The sequence below is a fragment of the Saimiri boliviensis genome, chromosome 15 (assembly GCF_048565385.1).
Source record: "Saimiri boliviensis isolate mSaiBol1 chromosome 15, mSaiBol1.pri, whole genome shotgun sequence".
In the NCBI taxonomy this organism is placed as follows: Eukaryota; Metazoa; Chordata; class Mammalia; order Primates; family Cebidae; genus Saimiri; species Saimiri boliviensis.
Genome location: NC_133463.1, coordinates 69,333,904 through 69,361,360, shown reverse-complemented (window position 1 = coordinate 69,361,360; position 27,457 = coordinate 69,333,904). Strand labels below are relative to the sequence as shown.

The 27,457-nt window shown below is 34.9% G+C and overlaps 1 protein-coding gene across 2 annotated transcripts in view; it reads right to left on the bottom strand.

The window, feature by feature from the left end:
* MTBP (MDM2 binding protein) overlaps nucleotides 1–27,457 on the bottom strand; it is a 73,772-nt gene that overhangs the window by 35,892 nt on the left and 10,423 nt on the right. For both annotated transcript variants that reach the window (XM_003933099.3, XM_074387088.1), the window contains 5 exons: nucleotides 26,821–26,938; nucleotides 24,493–24,627; nucleotides 22,555–22,649; nucleotides 19,726–19,795; nucleotides 11,983–12,100 (listed from right to left, as the gene is read on the bottom strand). In XM_003933099.3, the coding sequence (XP_003933148.2) occupies nucleotides 11,983–12,100; nucleotides 19,726–19,795; nucleotides 22,555–22,649; nucleotides 24,493–24,627; nucleotides 26,821–26,938 (536 nt within the window). The remainder of the gene's footprint in view (nucleotides 1–11,982; nucleotides 12,101–19,725; nucleotides 19,796–22,554; nucleotides 22,650–24,492; nucleotides 24,628–26,820; nucleotides 26,939–27,457) is intronic.

The following is a 27,457-nucleotide window of genomic DNA, read 5'->3' as shown; positions in this document are numbered from 1 at the left end:
TATTACCTAGCTTGATACCCCACTGTATTCATCAGAGTAAGCTTTGAACAATTTAGCATGAAACTGGGCTGCCACTGAAATTGTTTAAGAAAATGCCTGTGGTTCAATTTTTAAAATAATCTAAAATGATTTTTAAAATGATAATATTGTTGAATAGGTGTATGAAGCCTGCCTCACTACTGCGGAAATTGTAAAAACACAAGATTTATCAATTTCACCATGACTATTTTAAACAATTAAGTAATATTAGGATCATAATTAAATACATTTCCTCTCAATTACAATATAATAAAATACACAATTTGAAAGCTACAATGAATAGAGAAGCCATTCAGAATGAACAGCAATGGCTTATTGTTCCAGACACAGAAGCATATAAGATTGGACAGAGTAACAAAAAGCTACTGCAGAGTTTAGAAAGTGTGTACCTTCATTACCAATTTAATCAAACACATTTTAGGCATAATAAGTATTAGTATCCTCATTTTCTAGATAAGGAATTAAAGACCTAAAGTCTGATTTTCAATTTTTTTTCTACCTCAAAGCATCTGAAGGATTCTTCAGTAACAGTGATTTGCACCTAGTGTTGGGGAAAGCACCACCTAGGACAGAGGTTCTCAATCTTGGATATACATTTGAACCACTGAGGAAGCTCTAACAAACCACTGTCACCCTGGGTCTACCCAAGAGATTTGGGTTGGATTATTCTCAGGTGGAGCTCAGCTTGACGTCAAGGTGATTTTAATTAGCAGCTGGTGTTAAGAATCATTGAACTAGAGAGAGAAACAAAACTCTGCATTTAGGTTGAAGGACCTAAATGATTCTTAGAAAAAAGTGATTCTTTAAGTAACTTTAAATAACTGTCAGAATGATTCTAATGTGCACCTGGCGTTAAGATTCATTAGACAGAGAAACAAAACTCTGCATTTACGTTGAAGGACCTAAATGATTCTTACAAAAAAGTGATTCTTACAAAAAATTAAAACCTTCCATGATGTAAAATTACACATGTATTTACATTATGTACGTATATATTAAAGTCTAACGAATTTCGAGAAATGTAAACAACTGTGCATCCATCACTATGATCCAGTTCTGAGAAGTTCCTATCACGCCTTTGCAGTCAATCTGCCTTCTACCCATGGACTCAGACAACCATTCATCTGTTTTCTCTCTTCTGCCTTTTATAGAAATTTCATACATATGATCTTACAATAAATAATCGTCTGATTCTATTTATAAACTTGTTTTTCAGGTACACCCCAAATTTTCATGCCTTCTCATTGCTCAGTATTCCATTATAGGCAAAAAAATTTTATCTATTCACCAGTTGATGGATTATTTGCGTAGTTTCCAAGTGTTGGCTATTAATGAACACTTTTATAAACACTCGAGTATAAGCCTTTGTGTAAACATACGTTCTCATTTCTCCTGGGTAAATAGGAGCAAAAGCGCTGAGTTGCACAGTCAAGTGCAAGTTTAACTCTCAAACTGTTTTGCTTAGTAGCTGTGGCATCTTATGTGCCCAGCAATAATGTGTGAGATGTGCAGCTTCTCCACATCCTCATCAACACTTGATGGTCACTGTTTTCAATTGCAGCCATTCTAATGAATGTGTTGTAGAATCACATTTTGGTTGTAATTGCATCTTCCAAAAGACTAATGATGTTGGGCATCTTTTCATGGAGTTTACTAGCCATTCATGTATCTTCTTTGGTGAAATGTCTACTCAAGCACTTCACTCACTTATTAATTGGATTGTTTTATTATACATAAAATTGCAAGAAATTTTCAAATATATCTGTCCATTGTTAAATATATGATTGGAAGTATTTTCTCTGAGTAGCTCGTTTTTAAATTTTCTTAATACTGCTTATCAAAAAGTAAGGATTTTGAACCTTGGTGAATTCTAATTTATAGATTTGTTTCCTTTTTATAAATCGTGCTTTTGTTGTGTATCTGTTATCTCACAAAAGCTTTGTAGTTTCAGCTCTTGAATTATTTTTTAAAGTGATAGTATTGTTGAATAGGTGTATGAAGCCACACTACTGGGAAAATTATAAAAACACAAGATTTCTCAATTTCACCTAAAGTCTAAATTTTCACATAAAGTCCAAATACATATATATACATAATTTTTACATTTAGATATCCAATTCTTCCAGTAGTGTGTTGAGACTGTCCTTTTCCCACTAGCATTTGTCTCTATTCTGTTCCATGGATCTGTGTATTCTTAGCCCAATACCACAATGTCTTGATAGCTGTGGCTTTATAAGAAGTCATGAAATAGGTAGTGTAAGTTCTCAAATGTTGTTTTTCCTTTTCAAAATTGTTCTGGCCTTTCTAGGTGCTTTGCAGTTCCACAGAAATTTAGGATCAGTTTGTCAATTTCTGTAGAAAGTCCTGCTGGAATTCTAATAGGCCCTGGCCTGAATTTGGAGAGTTCTATCGTAATAATGATGAGTTTTCCAAACTCCAAATATGGTATATCTCTCCATTTACTTTTATCTTATTTACTCTCAGTAACATTTTGGGGTTTTCAGTGTACATATCTTATACTTCTTTTGGTAGATATATTCCTCAATATTTTAATCATTAATTTCTGGTCTATTTTTTTTTCTTCTCATTTAGGTTAGGTCTTCTTGCTTACTGAGGTTGATACTTAAGCAATTGATTGATCTTCCATACTAAGATAAGCATTTCAGATATTCTTAGTACTGCTTTAGCTGTGTTCCATACATTTTATATGTTTTGTTTTTATTTTCATTCAGTTAAAATTATTTTCTAATCTCCTTTTTGATTTCTTCTTTGACCTATAGGTTACTTGGAAGTGTGTTAATTTCCAAATAGTTGAGAGATCTCTCAGTTTTCTTTCTGTTGTTGATTTCTAACCTAATTCCATTGAAATTGGAGGATATCGTGTGTATTGTTTCTATCCTTTTAAATTTACTGAGATTCATTTAATGGGCTAGCATGTATATGGGTCTGTCCTGAAGAATGTTCCATATGTGCTTGAAAATAATGAGTATAAAGTTAAGTGTACAATAAAGGTTGGTAGTCAAGTTGAAAGGTTCACTACTATATTTCTAGCACCAGAGTAATGCCTTGCACACAGCAGACACAGAAAAATATTTGTTGACTAAAAGAATACTTTGTCTCCATCACTAAAATTTCTTTCAAAATCCTTATCAGTCCTTTATTTCTCAAGATGAAATTTATAGATCACTTACACTGTACTATTTTAATCTTGTCTGTTTCAGCCCAATTTTTTTTTTTTTTTTAACTTTGAGTGTAGATTCAGGAGGCACATATGCAGGTTATAAGGGTGTATTGTGGGATGTTGAGGTTTGTGCTTCTATTAACCCTGTCACTCAGATAGTGAACACAGGACCCAAGAGAAAGTTTTTCTGCCTTTGCCCTCTTTCCACCTTCTCTCCTTTGGAGTCCCCAGTGTCTACCGTTCCCAACTTTGTATTTCTGTACACCCAGTGTTTAGCCTCCATTTGTGAGAACATGTAATATTTGGCTTTCTGTTTCTGCTTAGTTTGTTTAGGATAATGGCCTCCAGCTGCATCCATGCTGTTGCAAAGACATGGCTGCACAGTATTCCATGGTGTATATGTACATTTCTTATGGCTGCACAGCATTCCAAGGTATATATGTATCATCTTTTTCTGGCTTCATATTATTCCATGGTGTTTATGCGACATGTTTTTCATGGCTGCATAGTATTCCATAATATACATGTACCATCTTTTTTTTGGCTGAGTAGTAGTCCATGGTATATATGTACCATATTTTCTTTTTCTTTTTTTTTTTTGAGACAGAGTGTTACTCCATCACCAGGTGCTAGGCTGGAGTGCAGTGGAGCGATCTCAGCTCACTGAAACCTCTGCTTCCCGGGTTCAAGCAATTCTCCTGCCTCAGCCTCCTGAGTAGTTGGGACTACAGGCACGTGCCACCACACCCAGCTAATTTTTGTATTTTTAGTAGAGACGGGGTTTCACCATGTTGGCCAGGATGGTCTCAATCTCTTGACCTCGTGATTCACCCGCCTCGGCCTCCCAAAGTGTTAGGATTACAGGCGTGAGCCACCATGCCTGGCTCGTATTTTCGAGACAGAGTGTTACTCCATCACCAGGTGCTAGGCTGGAGGGCAGTGGAGTGATCTCAGCGTGAGCCGCCGTGCCTGGCCCGTATTTTCTTTATCCAATCCACTGTTGATGTCAGCCTACTATTTTGAAACACTTTCACCATGGTGATTTTAATGTGTAGAAGGCACATGCTTCATCATTTCAAAACATTTTAGCAGTCCTCATTAGTCTAGTCCCACTAAAAATATTTTTATTACAAGACTTATTTGTCAACAAAACAATCAGATATAATTTTCTCCAAGAGTACCTTTAAGCATGTTACTTTTCAAAAGAATTCCAATTGTAAAAATATGAGACAATAGTGGAATTTAGACTTTTAAAATTATCAAATATCTAGAATTATAAAACTGTCAGATACTATTATTCTGCTAAATGAGAATAAATGATTTCCACAAATATCAAGACATAAAATAGAAGACTAAATTTTTAAAATTATTATTATACTTTGAGACCTGGGATCCATGTACAGAATGTGCAGGTTTGTTACATAGGTATACACATGCCATAGTGGTTTGCTGTACCCATCAACCCATCATCTACATTAGGTATTTCTCCTAATGCTATCCCTCCTCTAGCACTCCAAACCCCAAGAGGTCCCAGTGTATGGTGTTCCCCTCCCTGTGTCCAAGTGTTCTCACTGTTCAACTCCCATTTGTGAGTGAGAATATGTGATGGTTGGTTTTCTTTTCCTGTGTCAGTTTGCTGAGAATGATGGTTTCCAGCTTTATCCATGTCCCTGTAAAGGACATGAACTCATGCTTTTTAAAGGCTGTATAGTATTCCATGGCATATATGTGCCACATTTTCTTTATCCACTCTATCACTGATGGGCATCTGGGTTGGTTCCAAGTCTCTGATATTGTGAATGGTGCTGCAATAAACATACATGTGCATGTGGCTTTATAGTAGAATGATTTATAATCCTTTGAGTATATGCCCAGTAATGGGACTGCTGGGTAAAATGGTATTTCTGGTTCTAGATCCTTGAGGAATCTCCACACTGTCTTCCACAATGGTGGAACTAAATTACACTCCCATAAGCAGTGTAAAAGCATTCCTATTTCTCCATATCCTCTCCAGCATCTGTTGATTCCTGACTTTTTAATGATTGCCATTCTAACTGGTGTGAGATGGTATCTCATTGTGGTTTTGATTTGCATTTCTCTAATGACCAGTGATGATGAGCTTTTTTTCATACGTTTGTTGGCCACATAAATGTCTTCTTTTGAGAAGTGTCTGTTTATAATCGTGGCTTATGTTTTGATGTGGTTGTTTTTTTTTTTTTTTTTTCTTGTAAATTTGTTTAAGTCCCTGTTCTTTGTAGATTCTGGATATTAGCTCTTTGTCAGATGGATAGATTGCAAAAAATTTCTCCCGTTCTGTCAGTTGCCTGTTCACTCTGATAATTTCTTTTGCTGTGCAGAAGCTCTTAATTAGATCCCATTTGTCAATTTTGGCTTTTGTTGCAATTGCTTTTGGTGTTTTAGTCATGAAGTCTTTGCCCATGCCTATGTCCTGAATGGTATTGCCTAGGTTTTTTTCTAGGGATTTTATGGTTTTAGGTCTTAACATTTAAGTCTTTCATCCATCTTGAGTTCAATTTTTTTGTATAAGGTGAAGGAAGGAGTCCAGTTTCAGTTTTCTGCATGTGGCTAACCAGTTTCCTGAAGCCACTTATTAAATAGGGAATCCTTTCCCCATTGCTTGTTTTTGTCAGGTTTGTCAAAGATCAGATGGTTGTAGATGTGTGGCATTATTTGAGGCCTCTGTTCTGTTCCATTCTATATATCAGTTTTGGTACCAGTACTATGCTGTTTTGGTTACTGTAGCTTTGTAATATAGTTTGAAGTCAGGTAGTATGATGCCACCAGCTTTGTTCATTTTGCTTAGGATTATCTTGGCTATATGGGCTCTTTTTTGGTTCCACATGAAATGTAAAATAGTGTTTTCTAATTCTGTGAAGAAAGTCAATGGTAGCTTGATGGGGATAGCATTGAATCTATCAATTACTTTGGGCAGTATGGTCATTTTCAGAATACTGATTCTTCCTAACCATGAGCATGGAATGTCTTTCCATTGTTTGTGTCCTCTCTTATTTCCTTGAGCAGTGATTTGCAGCTCTTGAAGAGGTCCTTTACATCCCTTGAAAGTTGTATTCCTAGGTACTTTATTCTCTATGTAGCCATTGTGAATGGGAGTTCACTCATGATTTGGCTGTTTGTTTATTATTGGTGTATAGAAATGCTTGTGATTTTTGCACATTGATTTTGTATCCTGAGACTTTGCTGAAGTTGCTTATTGCCTTAAGTAGATGTTGGGCTGAGACAATGAGGTTTTCTAACTATACAATCATGTCATCTGCAAACAGAGACACTCTGACTTCCTCTCTTCCTATCTGAATATACTTTATTTCTTTCTCTTGCCTGATTGTCCTGGCCAGAACTTCCAATACTATGTCAAACAGCAGTGGCGAAAGAGGGCATCCTTGTCTTGTGCCAGATTTCAAAGGGAATGGTTCCAGCTTTTGCCCATTCAGCATGATATTGGCTATGGGTTCGTCATAAATAGCTCTTAATATTTTGAGATATGTTCCATGAATACCTAGTTTATTAAGCATTTTTAGCACCAAGGGGTGTTGAATTTTATCGAAGGCCAAAAAGACCAAGTTTTAAAAATTATTTTCAACAAAAGTATACATGATATGACAAAAGAAGTCATGCACATCTTTAGATACATTCAAAATTAAGTGGAAATTTTAATTTCACCCTGAGACATTAGATAAGGTTCTTGGTTTCCTTGATTACCTTATTTTTCTCAAACAGAATATAAAGGTTTTTTAAAAACCTACTTCTCAGTATTGTTTGGAGAAGGTTATGAATGCATACCATATGGCACATAGTAGGCTTTCAATATTGGGAGATAAATTTTTTTTGTTATTTATGATTTGTTTAGGTGGCAGACCATTATTTAATTTTTTGACAATTTCATGAAATATCTCTGTAAATATGGTGAGTCAGACATTTTTCGCTATACATCTGTCATCTCAGTAAAAAATTTACATATGGACATTTTTCTTTTGAAATGTAATAATGTTGACTTAACTGCTTTTATTCATACAGGGCTTTTGCATTTTTCCTGTAACATAATAATTTCTGGGTATTTTACTGAATATCATTTTTAAAAGATATTTATTTGCTATTATAATTAAACCATACTTCAAATTGGGCATTTTTTGTCCATTTTAGTTCAAACTATATGAAATTGCTGATATGTAACAATTTTTGATATACAAAAACAGCATTATCATATGGTTTAAATTAGTACATACATATATTATTTCATCAAAGAATGAAACCTAGGAAACTGATAAAAACTGGAGCACAAAATTTGGTTCATACATAAGTAGAATCCATTCAAAGTCTTTATTTGTCTAGAAAGCAGCTATGACTACCTAAAAGTACATACTTCACTCATTATTTAATAAATATTTTTGAGTAACTGTTAAGTATGAGACACACACACATTTAGTATATTAGACAGCATGAGTACTAAGGTAAAAAGATAGAACTAGGAAGATGAAGAAGAGGTCAGGAGAATGGTCTGTTTGCAACTTTAGATGGGCTGGCAAAGAAGATCCTAAATGAGAAAAATGATTTTGGAGTAAAGACCTGAAAAAATTAGGAGCCAGTCATATGGCTATCTGGGGGAAGAACTAAACCTTTTACCTCTACCATAAAGTAAGCTCCATTAGGGCAAGGATTTTGTTCTATTTACTGCTGGTCCAGCATGTAAAACAGCACCTAATATATTGTAGGTGCTCAATAAAAATATCTGCTGAAAAAGTGGATACTTAATGCATACAAATACGTATAAATGCTCTATCTACACAAAGTTGTTTTTAGCATTAATAATAACATAACCATTGCATGTCTTGCTTTTTTCATTCAGTATGTCTTGGGGATTTTTTCTAGTCAGTTGCTACTAAATACAATGTTATAATATCTTCTGAATATCTATTTTCTATCATACGGTGTAAATTCCATGAAAGGAAGACTTAAGTCTATCTCATGGATCACTAATCCCAAGATAACAGTACTATGCCTGACAAACAATATCTGCTGCATATTCAAATAAATGAATAAAAGGTATGACTGACTGACTAGATGAATGAACAATTAATAAAATCACAGAGGAATAAAATCAGGGAATACTTTTAGGAAATAGTACAAAGTTAGAATGAAGATTATGGAACACATGTGGCAACAATGGAGAACAGTTGAGCATAATTCAGTAGATTATGGAGAAACAGAGTCATGGTGTAGGAGAATGATCTGAGTCGCTATATGATTTCGGATAGTGAGAAACACTATTGTTAGTGATGCTAGGAAGGGATAGGAAGTTTTCCACATGTGAGTTATTGAAGCTTTTACATTAGTTAAAACTCAGCTTCTCTATTTTTTGAAAAAAACTTCCATCAATGGATAAGAATTTCTCCTACAGAAAAAATTATGGGTAGAATAGAACTGAATAATAACTGTCCAGTTTAATTTTATTTCTACTTCTAAGAGTTTTTTTAAATACTGTAAAGTGTCAGCTTAATCAGCCCTTAATGATCCAGCCTAATCAGTAATCAACAATCTGGCTTTAAAGATTATCATGTGATCTGTGTCTTATTATTACTCACAAGTTACCAATATTAATGCTCAAATTTCAAGAGGTGATAATTAAAAAAAAATCAAATCAAGCCACATGGTATTTTCTTAAAATTACAATGGAAATCATGAAAAGAAAAAAAAAACACCCCACACCTAAGAGTAAATTACCTTAAAATCAGAAGTTCCAGCATAATGGTTGTTTAAAGTTGGAGAAAGTTACAAGAAAAAAATAAATAATGAATGGGCTGCCAGCATATACTCAATTTTACTGAGGAGATATTAATATTATGATTAACTGATTGCATATGTCTAATTAAATATGTCAAATCAATTTTGGACATTTGTAAAGCTGAGAAATGGATCAGTATTATTCCATGATTACACATAGAATAAGTAAAATGGACTATATTGTCACTCAGAAAATCTATTTCTGATTTTGTTTTAGCAAGTGTGAAAATTACCAAATACATATTTGTTCCCTGTCAGATGAGAAGGGTTAAAAGCTGTGCTTGTTCATGTACCAGTATTGTGCAGTAAGTTATAGTAATAATGTCTCCTCATATAGAAAACCTTTCTTGAGCTCTTAAGGCTATGTTAGGTCATATACTCTGGAATTACCTTTCATTTTTCCTTCACAATGTTGGCTAAATAGACTTATAGCTATTTTCCTAGTACATTCCTCACTTGAGTATAAATTTCACAAAGAAAAGGACCATTAATCTACTTCCTCAAGCGTAAAAACTCCACTTGATGCTTCTTTATTTCCCACCACTTTGCACCATGCCCTATTATATAGGCAGTCTTTTAATGCTGATGCTAACGGTAACTTGATAGGGTCTTCCAAAGACCATTTACTATATCATTTCCTAACTTTCCCTCCACTGTACCTTACATGCAGGCACAATTTGCCCTCTACATCTATGGGTTTCACATTGTGGATTCAACCAAACGCAAATTGAAAATATTCCAAAAAATTATTTAAAATAACAAATTATCAACAAGAATACAAATCTAAAAAAACCAATATAACAAGTATTTACATAGCATTTACATTGTATCAGGCATTATAAGTAATCTAGAGATGATATAAAGTATAAGGAGAATGTGCACAGGTTATATGCAACTCCTACTCCATTTTATGTAAGGGGTTTGAGCATCTAGGAATTCTGTTATCTACAGGGGTCCTGAACCAATCCCCAGTGGATACTGAAGGATGACTGTATTTCTAAAGACCCTATCCTTGGCTCTCTTCTCTAGCCATGTTCTCTATGTGTTGTTTTCAACCATTCCTAACTATTACCTGTAGACAGCTATGGTAGACTTTTTACATTGGTGGCTTCCTATTATTTACACCTTTGGATGGGCACCTCCCCTTGAATTTGGACTATTCTTGCAACTAGCTCTAAATAATGGAATGTAACAGAAGTAAGACAGGGCTAGTCCGGGGATTAAGCCCTAAAAAGTCCTGGAAGCTTCAACTTCTATGCGTTTGTCCTGAGCCACCATGGAAAGATTCCAGCTAATTAGCAGGAGACATGTGAGGAGATCACGTGGAAAGGAAAAGGCTCTGAGACCAAAGGGACACACAGAATGCCAGCCCGCTCCGGCAAACCCAGACTCCAAATGATCTTAAAGTTCAAAGTACCCACATCAGTAACGACCAGTGAGATCAGTAGAATATTCTGCTGAGGGCAGCTCAGACTGCAAAACTATAAGCAAGTAAAGTGTTTGCTCTTTCAAGCCACTACATTTTGGGGTGGTTTACTACACAACAGATAAACAAAACTGCTGGCAAACTCAAAATCTAAATGTCCAGGCCTGACTATTATCTAGAGATCTATATCTAAATTTCAAACTCTACATTTAAATTTCCACATAGGTATCTTACCTGAATTTCAAACTCAACATTTGCTAAAATAGAATTCAGTATCTCTCCTATTTCCTATATGGAGAAATAGGAAATCTGTACTGTATAAGCTACTGATTTTAAAATTGTATTCCTCAAAATTCAAGGGCCCTGTGGCGTATTTCTACAGATTTTTTCATAATAGTTCTGGTACACATGTTTCAATTACAGTTCGTAGTCCCATCACAAAAACTATAAGCTAAAAAAAAAGTAAACAAATTTTTGTTCAATTTAAAAAACACACACACATCAAAGCAAAAGTATGAAGGAATACACTTCACCAATGTAACTTTGGGAAAGTAATTTTAACATCCTAAGTCACAAACACCTCATGAAATATTAGGGTCTCCACTAGAGAAGAGTGGAAACACAGTGTACTGGTAAAGAGTACAGAGCACAGGTTCAAATCCTTGGAGAAGTGACAGAGCCATAGGTTCTGCCAATTAATAGCTCTGTCACTGCTCTAAGCCCCAATTTCCTCATCTGTAAAATGGGGATAAAAATAAGTATATGGGGTTATTACAAAAATTAAATGAATCAATACTTCTAAAATACAATACTTGGAATACTGTACAACATATAGCTAAACTGTTAAATAAAAAATTTCAGGTCAGGAGCAGTGGCCCATTCCCGTAACCTTAGCACTTTGGGTGGTAGACAGGGGCAGATCACTTGAGGTCAGGAGTTCGAGACCAGCCTGGCCAACGTGGTGAAACCCTGTCTTGACCAAAATTACAAAAATTAGCTGGGTGTGGTGGTGCATGTAATCCCAGCTACTCAGGAGGCTGAGGCAGGAGAATCACTCGAACCCGGGAGATGGAGGTTATAGTGAGCCAAGATCGTGCCACTGCATTCCAGCCTGGGTGACAAAGCAAGACTCCATCTCTAAATAAATAAATAAGTAACTTCTAATTTCTTCAAAAAATTATCATGGTTTTTTTTTTTTTAGTGTACCATTTAATAAATGAACCACTCTTTTCATAAATTTGATTCCTGAAATGTCTCTAAGAAACCCATGTTCAATATAATTAGCTATCTAATGAACCAAGAGTTCTGCCTCTGGATCACTAGCATTTTAAATGAATATGGTTAGAGATACTTCATATAAGTTGCAATTAAAAATCTTAAAATGATGTGGATTCCTTGTATTCCATAGCAATCATATGAAATATTGTTATCTCATATAAACATGTTATCTTTACTTCAGATTTGATAAACACATTAACTATGCTGCATCGTTAAAATGACCAAAACATGTAATACTTACCACTGATTGTCTTAGGCTTTTTAGCTATATATTCCTTCCACTTTCTTGAACTGAGTTGGTTGGGAGGCGGAACAAGTATGTTACTAACGGTACATGGCAATACAAAAAGAGCACCAACCTGGATAAAACAGACCATATTTTTACTGATTGCACACTGAGATGCATTTGAATATAACAAAATATTTTGTTATATTCAACCATCATCTTATAACTTGAATAGTGCCAATTGACAATTTTCTACTCATATTTCACCTATTTAACATGCATTTAGTAATGTCCTCTCCCAATAACTGTACTATAAAAATTAAAAAGTAAGAACAGTGGCCCACCCTCTGTCAAAACAAAGCAAAACAGAAGCCAAAATGCAGATAAACAAAAACTGTGAAAGGCATTCAAACATCTCTCAAAAATTCACAGTATTTGCTTCAAGTTCAGATTGTGGATGTAATTTCTTTGTATATATACAAAACAGTGTAAGGCTGAGTTCTAACATCAAAATATTTTGTTATATTCAGCCATCATCTTATAACTATTTGACTAGATGGATTATTGTTCTGGCTTTGAAATTAAAATACACTTTAAGGCAATTTAGAAACTTTGTTCCTGGAAACAAGAAATTTAGTACTACTAGGTAAAAACTGCAGAGAAGACAATTAATTATATGCTAGAAAACATACAGCAACTTCTGACTGATTTATGAGCAAACTCAGCTTATTTATCTTTAGATTGCCAGGGCTGGGGATACAGACGAATATTGGTTCAACAAAATCACCATATTTTATTTAGGTAAATTCTCAGTTTGATTAAGGGCTGAATAACACAACCACAGTTCTGAAAGCTATATTCTTCCTGTTATTCTAGAAAGGCAGCTATATCAATCAGCACATCTCAGTAAATTTCATTAATTTCATTTTAAAACTTTGGGAAAATTTAGGCAAGGCATTTGCCAAAGATCTTAAACCTAGTGCAAAATCACTTTTAACTGTCCTGTATCAATGGACTGGTTATATGAACTATGTGATCACCAATACTTTAATATGGTAGTTTTATTGCTATTTATTATTTTTACTTAATTCACAGATATAAAAACAAATATTATGGTTGATGCAAATGTAATTGCAGTTTTTGCACCAACCATATGGAATTTGCTATTTGATTTGGAATACATTCTTAAATAAATGCGGTTATGTTATACATTATTTTAATGTGCATTTCTCGCTTTATGTTTTCTTGCCAATGACTTATTACTTGCTGTTTATGTTTATTTTAGACTATGGAAATTATGTTAGACAAAAAACAAATGTGAGTAATTTTCTTATTTGAGTTCAAAATGGGTCATAAAGCAGTGGAGACAACTCGCAACATCAGTGCACTTGGCCCAGGAATTGCTAAAGAACATACAGTGTAGTGGTGGTTCAAAAAGTTTTGCAAAGGAGACAACAGCCCTGAAGATGAGTGATATAGTGGCCAGCTATTGGAAGTTGACAATGACCAGTTGAGAGCAATCATTGAAGCAGATCCTCTTATAGTCACAAAACAAGTTTCAGAAAAACTCTCCGTCGGCCATTCTATGGTTGTTTGGCATTTGAATCAAATTAGAAAGGTGAAAAAGCTTGATAAGGCAGGAGCATGATGGCTCATACCTGTAATCTCAGCACTTTGGGAGGCCGAGGCAGGCGGATCACCTGAGGTCAGGAGTTTGAGACCAGCCTGGCCAATATGGTAAAACCCTGTCTTTACTAAAGATACAAAAATTAGCTGGACATGGTGGCACATGCCTGTAGTCCCAGATATTTGGGAGACTGAGGCAGAAGAATTGCTCGAACCCGGGACGGAGGGGTTGCAGTGAGCCCAAATGGCACCACTGCACTCCAGCCTGGGCAACAGAGTAAGACCCCACATCAAAAAAAAAAAAAAAAAAAAAAGCTCAATAAGTAGGTGCCTCATGAGCTGAGCAAAAATTTTAAAAATTGACATTTTCGAAGTGTCATCTTCTTATTCTATGCAACAACCAACCATTTCTCGATCAGATTGTGTGATGAAAAGTGGATTTTAATATGACAACCAGCAACGACTGCTCAGTGGTTGGACTGAGAAGAAGCTCCGAAGCACTTCCCAAAGCCAAACTTACACTACAAAAAAAGGTCATGGTCACTGTTACATAGTCTGCTGCCATTCTGATCCACAACAGCTTTTTGAATCCTGGCAAAACCATTACATCTCAGAAGTATGCTCAGCAAATTGATGAAATGCACGGAAAACTGCAACACACGTAGCCGGCACTGGTCAACAGAAAGGGTCCATTGTTATCCATGACAACACCCGACCACATGCCACAGAAGCAATGCTTCAAAAGATGAATGAATTAGGCCACAAAATTTTGCATCATCTGTCATATTCACCTGACCTCTCATCAACTGACTATCACTTCCTCAAGCATCTCAACAACTTTTTGCAGGGAAAATGCTCCCACAGGCAAGGCAGGATGCAGAAAATGCTTTCCAAGGGTTTGTCAATTTCCAAAGCATGGATTTTTATACTATAGGAATTAACAAACTTAATTCTTATTGGCAAAATGTGTTGATTGTAATGGTTTCTATTTTTTATTTTTTATTTTTTTGAGACAGAATCTCTCTTTGTTGCCTAGGCTGGAATACAGTGGCACAATCTTGGCTCACTGCAACCTCCACCTCCCGGGTTCAAGTGATTCTCCTGCTTTAGCTTCCCGAGTAGCTGGGACTACAGGCACATACCACCAAACCTGGCTAATTTTTTGTATTTTAAGTAGAGACAGGGTTTCACCACGTTAGCCAGGATGGTCTCAATCTCCTGATCTCGAGATCTGCCCGCCTCAGCCTCCCAAAGTGCTGGGATTACAGGCGTGAGCCACAGCACCCGGCCAGTGGTTTCTATTTTTATTAATAAAGATGTGTTTGAGCCTAGTTACAATGATTTAAAATTCGTGGTCTGAAACCGCAATTACTTTTATACCAACCTAATATGTTAGGAACAAAATAAGAAAAGTTAAAAGAAATATGTTTATTTTTATTATTATAGCAATAATCTTTTAAAAGTCAATATATTTTATGTAGTTAAACATTAGAAATTTAAAATAAAAATATTTAGCAATAGAAAATAATGATGAAATATAAAAAATATTTTTAATTTTCTCAACATTAAATCCTAATTCTTCCTCCTTGCATACATAAGACTTCATACTCCAAAAGATGTGACCAGACTGCACAGTTAAAAAGGTAGACAAGGCTGTAATGTGAGTATCCAAGACTGGGTCCCACTTACAGCTTTCTCAGCATTTTAGGGATGTCAAATGCAGTTCAATGTATTATTTGTAGCCTAATATAAATGTGGTGGGACCCATTAGCTGAAATCGCCACATTTTTGAGACATCCTGATATTGACTAGACATTTGCAACAAATATGAAAATAAGTATTTCTAAATCACATAAACTATAACTCCCTACAAAATAAATTTGTCAGTTGTTTATAATGCATTCGTAATACACTCAGGTGCTGATAACTTGTTCTCACCCATACACTAATCATTAGATAGACTCTGAGAGACTTGTGGATGATCTGTTCAGGCTATCATAACATCTCCAGAATATAAATGAAAAATAACATTTCAAATCTCAGTTTCAACGTCTTTTTTTTTTTTTTTTTTTTTTTTTAAAGATAGTCTTACTCTGTTGCCTAGGCTGGAGTGCAGTGGCATGATCTTGGCTCCCTGCAACCTCTGCCTTCCTGGTTCAAGCGACTCTCCTGCCTCAGCCTCCCAAGTACCTGGGATTACAGGCACATGCCACTATGCCTGGCTGATTTTTTGCATAGTTTTAGTAGAGACAGGGTTTCACCATGTTGGTTAGGCTGGTCTCGAACTCCTGACCTCAAGTGATTTACCTACCTCAGCCATCTAAAGTGCTGGGATTACAGGTGTGAGCCACTCTACCTGGCCTGAGTTTAAAACTCTTGATTCAATCTTTTCAGTAGGTCCTCCTCAACAAGTGGAAATCATGTTTCTACCTTTGCAAATTCCTCTTTGAAGAAATATTTCCCAGTCATAAGATTAGTGAACATCATAATTCCCTCACAATCCTATCTTGTCTTTTCCTAATCTAGCTTAATTATTAATAAAAGAAGCTTTACTCCAAGAACCATTAATTTACATTCTGAGGCTAATCATAGACACATAGAGAGATAATTTGTTTAACCAGGCATCCCCAAACTACAGTCCGCGGGCCACATGCGGCCCCCTGAGGCCATTTATCCGGCCCCTAGCCACACTTCAGGAAGGGGCACCTCTTTCATTGGTGGTCAGTGAGAGGAGCACAGTATGTGGCGGCCCTCCAATGGTCTGAGGTACAGTGAACTGGCCCCCCATGTAAAAAGTTTGGGGACGCCTGGTTTAAGCTAAGATGCTGACTGAAGATCACACAAAGCAATAGAATTTAAGTACCACAAGGGTTTCCTGAGAAAGGGCCTGTCCACCTTATTCTAATTAATATCAAGAACAAGCATCTGGCAGATAGTAGCAGTAAAAACATTTTTTAAAAAAGAAAAAAATTGTTTCATAAATGAAACCCAAGATTGATATTTATTTATTTATTTATTTATTAATTATTTTTGAGACGGGGTCTCATTCGGTTGCCCAGGCTCTAGTGCAGTGGTGTCATCTTGGCTCACTGCAACCTCTGCCTCCTGGGTTCAAGTGATTCCCCTGCCTCAGCCTCCCACATAGCTGGGACTACAGGCACCCACCATTATACCAGCTAATTTTTTGTGTTTTTAGTAGAAATGGGGTTTCACCATGCTGGCCAGGCCGGTCTCAAACTCCTGACCTCAGGTAATCTGCCCGCCTTGGCCTCCCAAAGTGCTAGGATTATAGGTATGAGCCACCATGACTGGCTGAAACACAAGTTATAAAGCCCTAGATTTCAAAGAAGTGGTATGTAATTAAATACTTTTTCAAAAACCTGAAAAATGGTCGGGTGCAGAGGCTCACATCTGTAATCCCACATTTTGGGAAGCCAAGGTGAGCGGGTCACTGGAGGTCAGGATTTTGAGACCAGCCTGGCCAACATGACGAAACTCTGTCTCTACTAAATACACACAAAAAAATTAGTCAAACATGGTGGCATATGCCATAGTCTCAGCTATTTGAGTAGGTGAGGCAGGAAAATCACTTGAACCTGAAAGGCAGAGATTGCAGTAAGCTGAGATCATACCACTGCACTCCAGCCTGGGCAACAGAATGAGACTCCATCTAAAAAAAAAAAAAAAAAAAGTAAAAAAATTATAACTCAATGTAAAAGAAAAATAAACTACTTCACATTTAGACATTTGCTTTCTAAGTCACATAATATATGGCTTCAAAAATAATCCCTTTTGCTGCATTAAACTGGGAACATAAAGTCTCTACTCCTTACTAATAAAGTATGTTGTAATATTTCACAGTCATGGTTCAAGAAGAAAAAATGATAATCTAATACAACAAATTTAAAACAAAACAATTGAAAATACATTACTAAACATTAATAATTTAGGTTGCTTCTAGGATTAGTGGTGTCTATCTTCAATAACTAGATGGACTAATGATTATGTTACACCTGTGTTAAGCTATAGATACAGATCTAATTTTGACTTGAAATAGTCTCTATGAGTTAGCTGGGCATGGTGGTGCATGCCTGTAATCCCAGCTACTTGGGAGGCTGAGACAGGAGAATCGCTTGGACCTGGGAGGTGGAGGTTGCAATGAGCTGAGATTGTGCCACTGCACTCCAGCCTGGGTAACAGAGTGTGACATCATCTCAAAACAAAAAAGGAAACAGCCCCTATAAGATTTCTACAAAGTCCTCTGTTACATTTCTATAAATTTCATCACATCTTCAAATTACCTAGAGAATATCTAGTGCTTTACACTTTTAAGGAAACTGTTTCACCTATGTGTGTCAATCATTTTATGGGCCACATAAACTTCAAAGACAATAAAAAATTAGTTAGCAACTATCATTTATATCATACATTGTAGTTTATAAAATATATTCTAATTTGGTTTTTATTACAACTCTGAAATAGGTAACACAGGGATTATTTTTTCCAGTTTGCAATATTAAAAGCTGTAAGCCAGTGAGTGACATAGGTATGGTTTAAACTCAAGTTTTCTAGAGAACATGTTCTTTTATTTTAGACTTTCTACTATACCATCTATATTCATTTCTTCCCTTATCTGACAATATAGATGAGATAATTAATGATAAATAATAATATTCTCATCCCATAGGATGAAGCTGCTCCAAAAGATTAGGTGACTAGACAGGGCTATATAAAGAGGTACTTAGCTACTTGGATTAAAATAGAAGCAGGGTATTTTTTTATTCTCAGTGCACTTTAAAAAACTATACTCATTCATAAGATGTCTCTGCAAATAGTTCTGGAAAAATGTATGACCTTATTAAACTCTATCTAGATTAGGGTCTCTTGACTTATTCCCTATCTCAGGCTGTTTATTTCTTCATAATTGTTATGAATTCTACAGTTATTTATTTTCTGTTTGTCCCCTAAAATGTAAGTTCCGCAAGTATAGAAGCTTCATCTGTATACTTCATTACTAGGTTCCCGAAATCTAGCATAATGCCTCAGAAACAGTAGAATACATGTTAGATAAATGATAAAAGATAAATTTTAAAATTTCAAAATTTAGCACATTAGTTATTCTTAGAGGATGAAAGCCAAGTTAATACTGGTTAAAGGTCATTTTATCAAATAAATACTTTGGTGCCCTATTCAAAGGACTATTACATTTATGGGGGAAAAAAAAGGCTGGAAGCCAAAATTTTAAGTTACTATATAGTCAAATATACATCTTAAGGTCAAAATCATTTTTCCTTTACTATAGCAATTTTCTATAGGAATTATAAACCAGACTTGATTATAGCACCATAGGGAAACTGCTATAATTATAACAATCTTTCTCCCTGCAGGATTGTTTGACAGTCTATTTGTTATTAACACAATAAGAAAATGTTATGTAAGAACTGCCAATAAACATTTCGTGTATTAAAAATTGTTTTCACAGAAATATAAGTTGAATAAATAACTAGAAAGAAAGCAAGCTTTTACTTTTTCCTATTAAAAATTGAATTTGATTTTAAATAGATGATTCCACTTAAAACTCTTTCTACTATAGTTTCTTTAAAGTTAAAAATATACCAATTTTATATCATTATGTATATAAAATAACTATTAAGGTAGCCATAAATCTCCTAAACATTCAGACAGAAAAATTGAAAACTCCCACATGACAATTTAGGGAAACTTGAGAAGCTTTTTTCACTTTCATTTCCTGCCCTACAATGAAAGAAAGAATCCAACTATATGAATGTCTTCTCATAGAACTGAAATCAGATGTTGAAGAAGTAGGTTGACAATAACATTGTTATTTTAAAATTTTAAAGCAGTTACCAGTCATAAAGCTTATTTCTGAAAATTTCTCCTACAAACAAAATGTCACTTATGTTTGCAGAGTACTTTTACAGCTTTATGAAAAGTCCAAAATGTCTTAATATGAGTTAGGCCCCAAATCATTTTATATTAAAGAAACTAAGTCATCAAGCAAACAGATTAACAAGTTACATTCCCTTTTTTTACACATCCTTAAATGTCAAGAATAAAAACAACAACAACAACAACAACAACAACAACAAAAACCCAAGAAACCCTCTGTACCTTGCTACACAGAGAAGAAATCTGCTCCAACAGCAACACAGAATTCTGTTTGGTACTGTTTGTCAATCCTCTGTACTAAGGAGTTAAAGAAATGATGTAATGGTATCAGTGAAACAATTTACTCCTTAAAAAAAAGTTTCACTATTTCAATTCTTCCACCGTTGCTTAAATTCATTTATTAAAAATTTAACTGGGGCCGGGTGCGGTGTCTCACGCCTATAATCCCAGCACTCTGGGAGGCCAAGGTGGGTGGATCATGAGGTCAAGAGATCGAGACCATCCTGGTCAACATGGTGAAACGCTGTCTCTACTAAAAATACAAAAATTAGCTGGGCATGGTGGTGCGTGCCTATAGTCCCAGCTACTTGGGAGGCTGAGGCAGGAGAATTGCTTGAACCCAGGAGGCAGAGGTTGCGGTGAGCTGAGATCGTGCCACTGCACTCCAGCCTGGGTAACAAGAGCTAAACTCCAACTCAAAAAAAAAAAAAAAAAAAAAAAAATTAACTGTAGCAATTAACAATTACTCCTTTCCCTAAGGATAATTATTTTTCCAATTGATTCTGAAAATATACTAAGAAACAGTGCTACTATAAAGAGCATTACTATAAACTAACAGAACAAGAAATTTATAAAAACTAGCTTCTAAATAAAAATTCATATAACACTATGATAGTGTTTCATTTCCAGCTAACAACAAATTCTTTTTATACAAAATGTTCTGTTCTGAGGTGTATTTCTAAACATTCTTATATATTTTTAAAAGAGAGTTTAAAATATCTTGAATATATTTGCAGATATGTGTGATAGCATTTATATTTACTTAAATACATAAAATGATACATCAGCTGACTGAGACGTTTCTTCACACTGATGGCAGGAGAAACATTTAAACATTTTTTAAGTATATAAATTACTTGTTTTTTTCCCACAGATTCCTAACACTTCTCCCTCCTCTTTACCCCATACACCAGGAAGTCCTCTGCCTATCCTAAAAGCATTAATACAGTATTTAAGGGAGGTTTTATTTTCAAGTTGTAGAACTTTTCTTAACATAATGGTAGTAAAAACTATATTGAATATTATGCAAAAACATGGTCAAACATCTAAATGTTGGGTGGTACCATGAAAACAGTTTACAGTGAGCTTTGCAAACCTTTTTGATGCAGAAACCTTTTGCAGGTGACATTTTATCTGGAAACCCAATATTTAGGACAGAAGAGGTGCTGCTCTGGTTGCAAAAACAATCTATCATTAATCCTTCTCTCCCTCATCTATTAGCAGCTTGTAGGTCAGAAGCTATTTGACATATTTGTCAATATTTGACATATTTATCTTATATTAGATTTGAAAACCAATGGTTTTCAAACCATCTTCCAAGGAAAATTGAGGACTAGGTTCTCCAGATAAAAGGACTGAAGGATAAGTTGAATGGGTATGGCTCTTGGCTCCTGCCTTCTGCAACCAGAGCAGCACCTTTCAGAAACAATTACAGTTATACTGCCAGGTAGCATGCTAGCTAAATGGTTCTCGACAGTAATGTAAATGGATGAAATTTTTTAAAAACTACCTATTATAGTTTTTACTACAATGTACATTACTCAAACTACCCAAACCTGAATTCCTCTTCCTCTGTGAAAATGGCTCATCTCATGATATCTCACCTAGTGACACCAGTTTCAACATAGGGAATCAATTACACTCTCTGGCCTTCTCACTTTCTCAGCATGTAATAAATAAATCATGATATCATGTTGATTTTACATCTTTAACACATCGTGTACTTTCCCCTGGCTCTCCGTTCCAAATGCCACTTGTTTAGTTCGAGCTTTGATCAGGTTTTCAAAGTCCTACTAGCATGATGTAAAATTTACTTCTCAGTAAGCCACTGTCTGTCTTACAATTTTTGTACGATTCCTCATTATCTTTAGGATAGATTTTATCCCCAATCATGATACATAAGGCCTTTTAGGATCTGATTAATCAGAAAAGACTCTCCAATCTGATCACTTAGCAACTGCCCTTAACACCCCCAAACCAAAAATCCACTACTCTTTAGTGATTCTAGACTACGAACAGTTCTCAGCTGGGTAAGGTTCTCCTATGCCTTCATAAATTTTATCTTTTCTGAAGCAAGGAATTTTCAAGAAGAAAACAATGAGTATTTTGATTTAGGTGGACATAAGCCAAAGTCATTCATCTGACAATATTTATTGAGTGCTTACTATATGCTATGCTATATTGCAGTTACAGACTTCTTCAGCCGAAATATATTGAGTAAGACATAGAAGTCATGGAGATGTATTCTTGGACTTCAGGAAAAGGGAAATCATTTCCAAAAAGCGTTAAAACTATATAAAATAATAGTAAAGTTAACAAAAGCACATAAAATATACATGTGGTGGTGTCTGGACAGTGGGTGGGAAGAACAAAGTTTCAGTTAATGCTAGACTAGGTATAAGAGTAGATCAGTCCTATGCTCAGGCAGAGAACATTACAACTGCATTAAAGAAGGAAGGCTCAATCACTTCTGTATTATTTCCACAGCCCTATCCACAGAAAAGCCTCAACAATACTGAAGGAAAGTAAAGATGCTTGCATAGGGAGGAAGATTTCTGATAAAATAGGTATAGGATCCAGGAGGTGGGAAAAGCAAGAACTTCCTTCCCCAGCAACTCCAACAATCAGGAGTCCAGCAGCCTACCTAAGTATCAACATTAAAACAATGAATATAATGAATATACCTAACATGTATATTTACCTGACAATACCAGAACATTCTATCTGACACAGAAAATGTAATTGAAAATGAACACGTAAATGAAAGGATACAACTCAAATTCAATGTCTGACATATAGCAGGAGGGTAGATCTGATAATTTTATCATCTGCACAAATTCTAAAGCAGGGCCATAATAATGGAAAACCTAGAAAAGAAATTAAAATTATGTAATATTTAAATACCATAAATTAAGTAAACAAATTAGTGATTAAGGGTGTAAAACTTTAAAATGGATCTTAAAAAGCAAATTTTTACACATTATGCATGCCTAACATTTAATCCTCTATAGCAGACAAGAATTTCTTCGGTTTCAGTTCTACCTCAGGGTAGAGAAACAGACAGGGAGATCACTTAGTAACCAGGAAGAGCTTTCACAGGAGAAAATAAGTATGGAAAGAAGTAAGCGTCAGAGGACAAGAGTTCTCAACTTTTGCTGTTTATCTTCCACAAGACAGACAGGTGATCCAATAGGCAACAGTGCTGATGAAACAAATTAGCAACCTACCTCTGTAGGCAGAATCTGCAGACTAAAAATGCCAAAGAAAGACACTCTACAATGAACTTAGATTGAGTGGTACACTGACATTTAAAAAAAAATTCTAGCGAAAAGACTAAATAAATTACAGAAAGAGATAGTGAAGCCAGCATATGCTAAGTAACATAGAAAACTCCATTCATGAAAAGTAAAATTTCAGTACCGTATTTCTTGGGTAAAGCCTAAAACTAAAGTAGAGTTTGTTAGTGAAGGGCAGCTATTTCAATAGTTGGAGTCACAGAGTGTCAGAGGGAAGGCAAAGAAAAGAGAACACTTCTTGGAGAAGTTACACAAAGCTTTAGATTTGTAAAATGCCGAGTAATTCCACCATACATGATTATGTGTGTGTGTATGTGTGTGTGTGTGTGTGTGTATGTGTATATATATATATATATATATATATATATATAATCATATACGTATGTGTATACAGTGTGTTTTTGTGTCTATACACATACAGGAGAGAGAACATGAATTTTACATTGTCGAAGAAGTTGTACCGTAAGATTCTCTTCAACAGTTGCAAAATTTAGACACATCATTCATACATGAAGAAAAGTTGAGGTCATGAATCTTATAATTCGAATCTTTAGAAAATAATTTAATATTCCGGTGAAAGAAGGCCATAGTAAGTTACTGAAAGTAAGCAATTCTAAACATTGAGAAATGAGTTCAAGTCAGATATTATGCCCTCTTTTTGTACCACTCTTTGATCAGAAAATATTAACAATCTGACGCCCTTTTAACTTCATGACCAGTATTTTTCACACTCTTAGATTAGGTCTTTTAAAGTGAATTCTAAGGTGCTTTCATATAAATATCTCCTTGTTATTTTTCCAATGTTAAAAAGCCAACTGAACCTTTTCCTAATTATTATATTTTATATTTACTTGTATTTTATGAACAAATGTATAGGAGATATGAGGTAATAACTAATACTTCTTAAACTCTAAGTTAAGCATATGTCAGGCATTGTGTCAGATGTTAAACTCTTAACCTCATTTAATCCTTAAAATAACTTTGTAAGATAAGTGTGTTACTACTACATCCACTTTCACAGATGAGCTAATCAATCTACCCAAGGTCATAAACAACACCTTATAGGTGACACAATCGGGTTCCAAACTCATGTTTACCTAAAATCAAAACACACTCTCTTCGCACCAGGTCACATTCTCTCCAAACTCAGTCTTAGAAAGGGCACATAATAAAGTCCAAATCAAAGGTGATTTCAGGGCTATACTGATTTAGTATCATTACATTTTTTTAAACATCTAAAACAATGACAGTTTCACCAAAATTTAATGCTGATGACACAGTATAACTTAAGTACTTAATTACATTAAAAATTACTTTAATCACATGTATTAGTAATATTAATTCAAGATTCAAACATTTTATAGGAACAAAAATATACATGAATGATCACACAAAAAAAATTAAACACAATTACCTTTGGCAAAATATTCTTATCTTTTGGTGGTATTATCTTTTTGGCAAGAAAGTCAGTATTTAAATTAGATGTACTAAAGTTCTTAGGTGTGACTCCCTTTAAACAAAATTCAGGAAAACTAATTTCAAATCCAAACTGAAAAGAGACCAAGAAAACACAGTTATAAGCATCATGAATAATGCTATGAAGATTAACATATCTTTACAGTGTAAATGTTGAGAGGAAACCCATGCATAAATTTATTTTTGATTCCTCAGCTCAAAAGTGTGTTTCTTACATTTAGGTACACATCCTATTTCAACTTAAACATCAGTTTTTCAGGTTTTCATGGAAAGTTCTCACTGGCCCTTCACCAGCTGGCAAGAATATGTTAAGCTCATTCTATGCAGCCACAGGACCAAACAACTTCTTTTGCATTGTTCAGTATCTGGCTTCCTACCAGTCTGTAAGTTATGCTAATACAGAAGCTGTCTGTCTTATTTCTTTTTCTTTTTTTTCGCCTTGAGACAAAGTTTCACTCTTGTTGCCCAGGCTGGAGTGCAACAGCATGATCTCAGCTCACTGCAACCTCCACCTCCGAAGTTCAAGTGATTCTCTCGCCTCAGCGTCCTGAGTAACTGAGATTATAGGCACCTACCACTATGCCTGGCTAATTGTATTTTTAGTAGAGATGCGTTTCACTATGTTGGTCAGTCTGGTCTCGAACTCCTGACCTCAGGTGATCTACCTGCCTTGGTCTCCCAAAGTGCTGGGATTACAGGCATGAGTCACCACTCCTGGTCCTATCTTATTCCTTACTAGATCCTTACTACAGTGTCTCACATAGTTTGCCTTTGATAAATGTTGTTGATGATAAGATCAATTGCTGCAGAAGTAGTAATAGCAAGGATGCTAATAGTAATGGCAGCCACAACAATGATAGCTAACACTGAGTGGTTACTCTGTTTTAAATAATTTAATCCTCATAAAAATCTATGAGATGGGAACTATTATCACCATCTTACAGATGAAGACAACTGCAGCACCAAGAGGCTAAGCATTACACAACATGCCACGTAAAACTAGAAAGAAAAAGAGTTGTGATTTGCTTATAGGCAATATAACTCTAGAATCTATGTCCTTAATCACCATAAAGCCTCTTGGCTAAAAGCTGTCCTCTACCAAAAGAAGTGATTTCAAGTTTTTAATGCATCCATTTAATTTCCTACTCAAGAGAGTAAAAGAATCACATGAAAAGAACTTTGCTATTATCTTTCTGTATGTAAACACACAGTTTCAGAAAACATACAAAAGCAATCTAGCAAACTGTATCTTCCACTCTTCCACTTGGCTATGCGGGTTTTTGTTTTTGTTTTTGTTTTTTACATTAAAACACTTGTAGAGAAAGTTCACCTGCAGATTTAACCTTTCTGAGATTAGGATAAGCAAACATGCAAATCAACAAGACAAATCCAGCCATATTGATTCCTGTTGTCTAATCAGAGATTTTATTAAACTATTACGAAGGGTGAATCAAAAAGGAAAAACATGTCTGGTAATTAGTGTAACAAAACTGTAAACAAACTCAAAGGCCTACTCATGTTCCCATGCAACCCTAAACAAACATTAACTTTCTTGGTTTAGTTTCACATATCTACAAAAATACGTAAATTACTATGAATACTTATTTCAAACTGGACATAACTTACAAAACCCAATAACATACTCTTTCATAGTAAGAGATGTCCAAATGAAATAAAAACTTCATAGAAATTTAGATTAGAAGAGTCCACCTAATACAATATTCTCATCTTATAATTGAGAAATCTGGGGTCCAATAAGGTTAAAAAAACTGTTCAAAAATCAGAGGGCTGGTAAGTAAACAGCAGAGATCACCTAAAGTAGTATTATGGCAAGACAATATGGTCTAAGCAATTTTTCTAGTAGTTTACACATGTAACAAGATAAAACAATTTGGATAAATAACATAAACTCAATGTCAAATTCTATGTTTTAAAAGAATGTTACATTTTAGAAGTAGCACTCAAAACATAATCATATTATTATGTGATTAAATTAAAATTAATTAAAATCAAATAAAATCAAATAAAATTAAAAATTCAGTTAGTGGAACTGCTTGTATATAAAGTGCTCAGGAGTAATATGTGGTGTGTAGGCTACTGTATTAGCACAGATATAGAACACTTCCATTATTGCAGAAAGTTATAATTAGATAGTGCTATTTCAGAGTATCTTTACCAGGTACATTTTCATTAAGATTCATTTAAATATCTGTGTTATAAATAAAATTGAAACACCTGCCTGGCAAACTGTGAATAATTCATTTACCTTTCTTTCCCATATCTGTATTTTTCCCCTCCATAATTCCTTTGAGTCAATAACATTTCTGAGATCTTCTAAAGATACAATACTAGCAGAAAGGTATTCTGCAATTTTCTGGCAGTTTCTATTAAAAAAAAAAAGATTATAACAATACAGGGTTTTATATTTTACTGATTTGATCATTATAGTTAACTATAAGCCTAAGAGGCAAAATTGCCAAACTTATATTGCTGTATTTTTCCTACTAATAATATTGAAACACCCATTAAGGCAATCTCTAAGGGAGTTGCTGTCACGTTCATTTGTCCCAATACCCTCACAAATTAAGAGTACTATGGATGAAGAAACAGACTTTCCTCTTACTATTGGCTTAAAGGTGTCAGATGTACATAAACACACGCACAGGCATACGTCAGCTCCTTATCTTCAAAAGGAGAACTGCTCTCCTATATTGTTCTCATACTGCTTTGTATGGAATTTATAACAGCACTTATCACAGACTGTCTTGACTGTTAGCATTCCTGTTTCTCCCTGCACTTTAGGGGAAAAGATCATGTCTTTTCACTTTCTTAACTTATCAGCATATATTGCTAGGCTTGCCATAAAGGTGGTGCTCAATAAACATTCACTGAATAAAAACAAA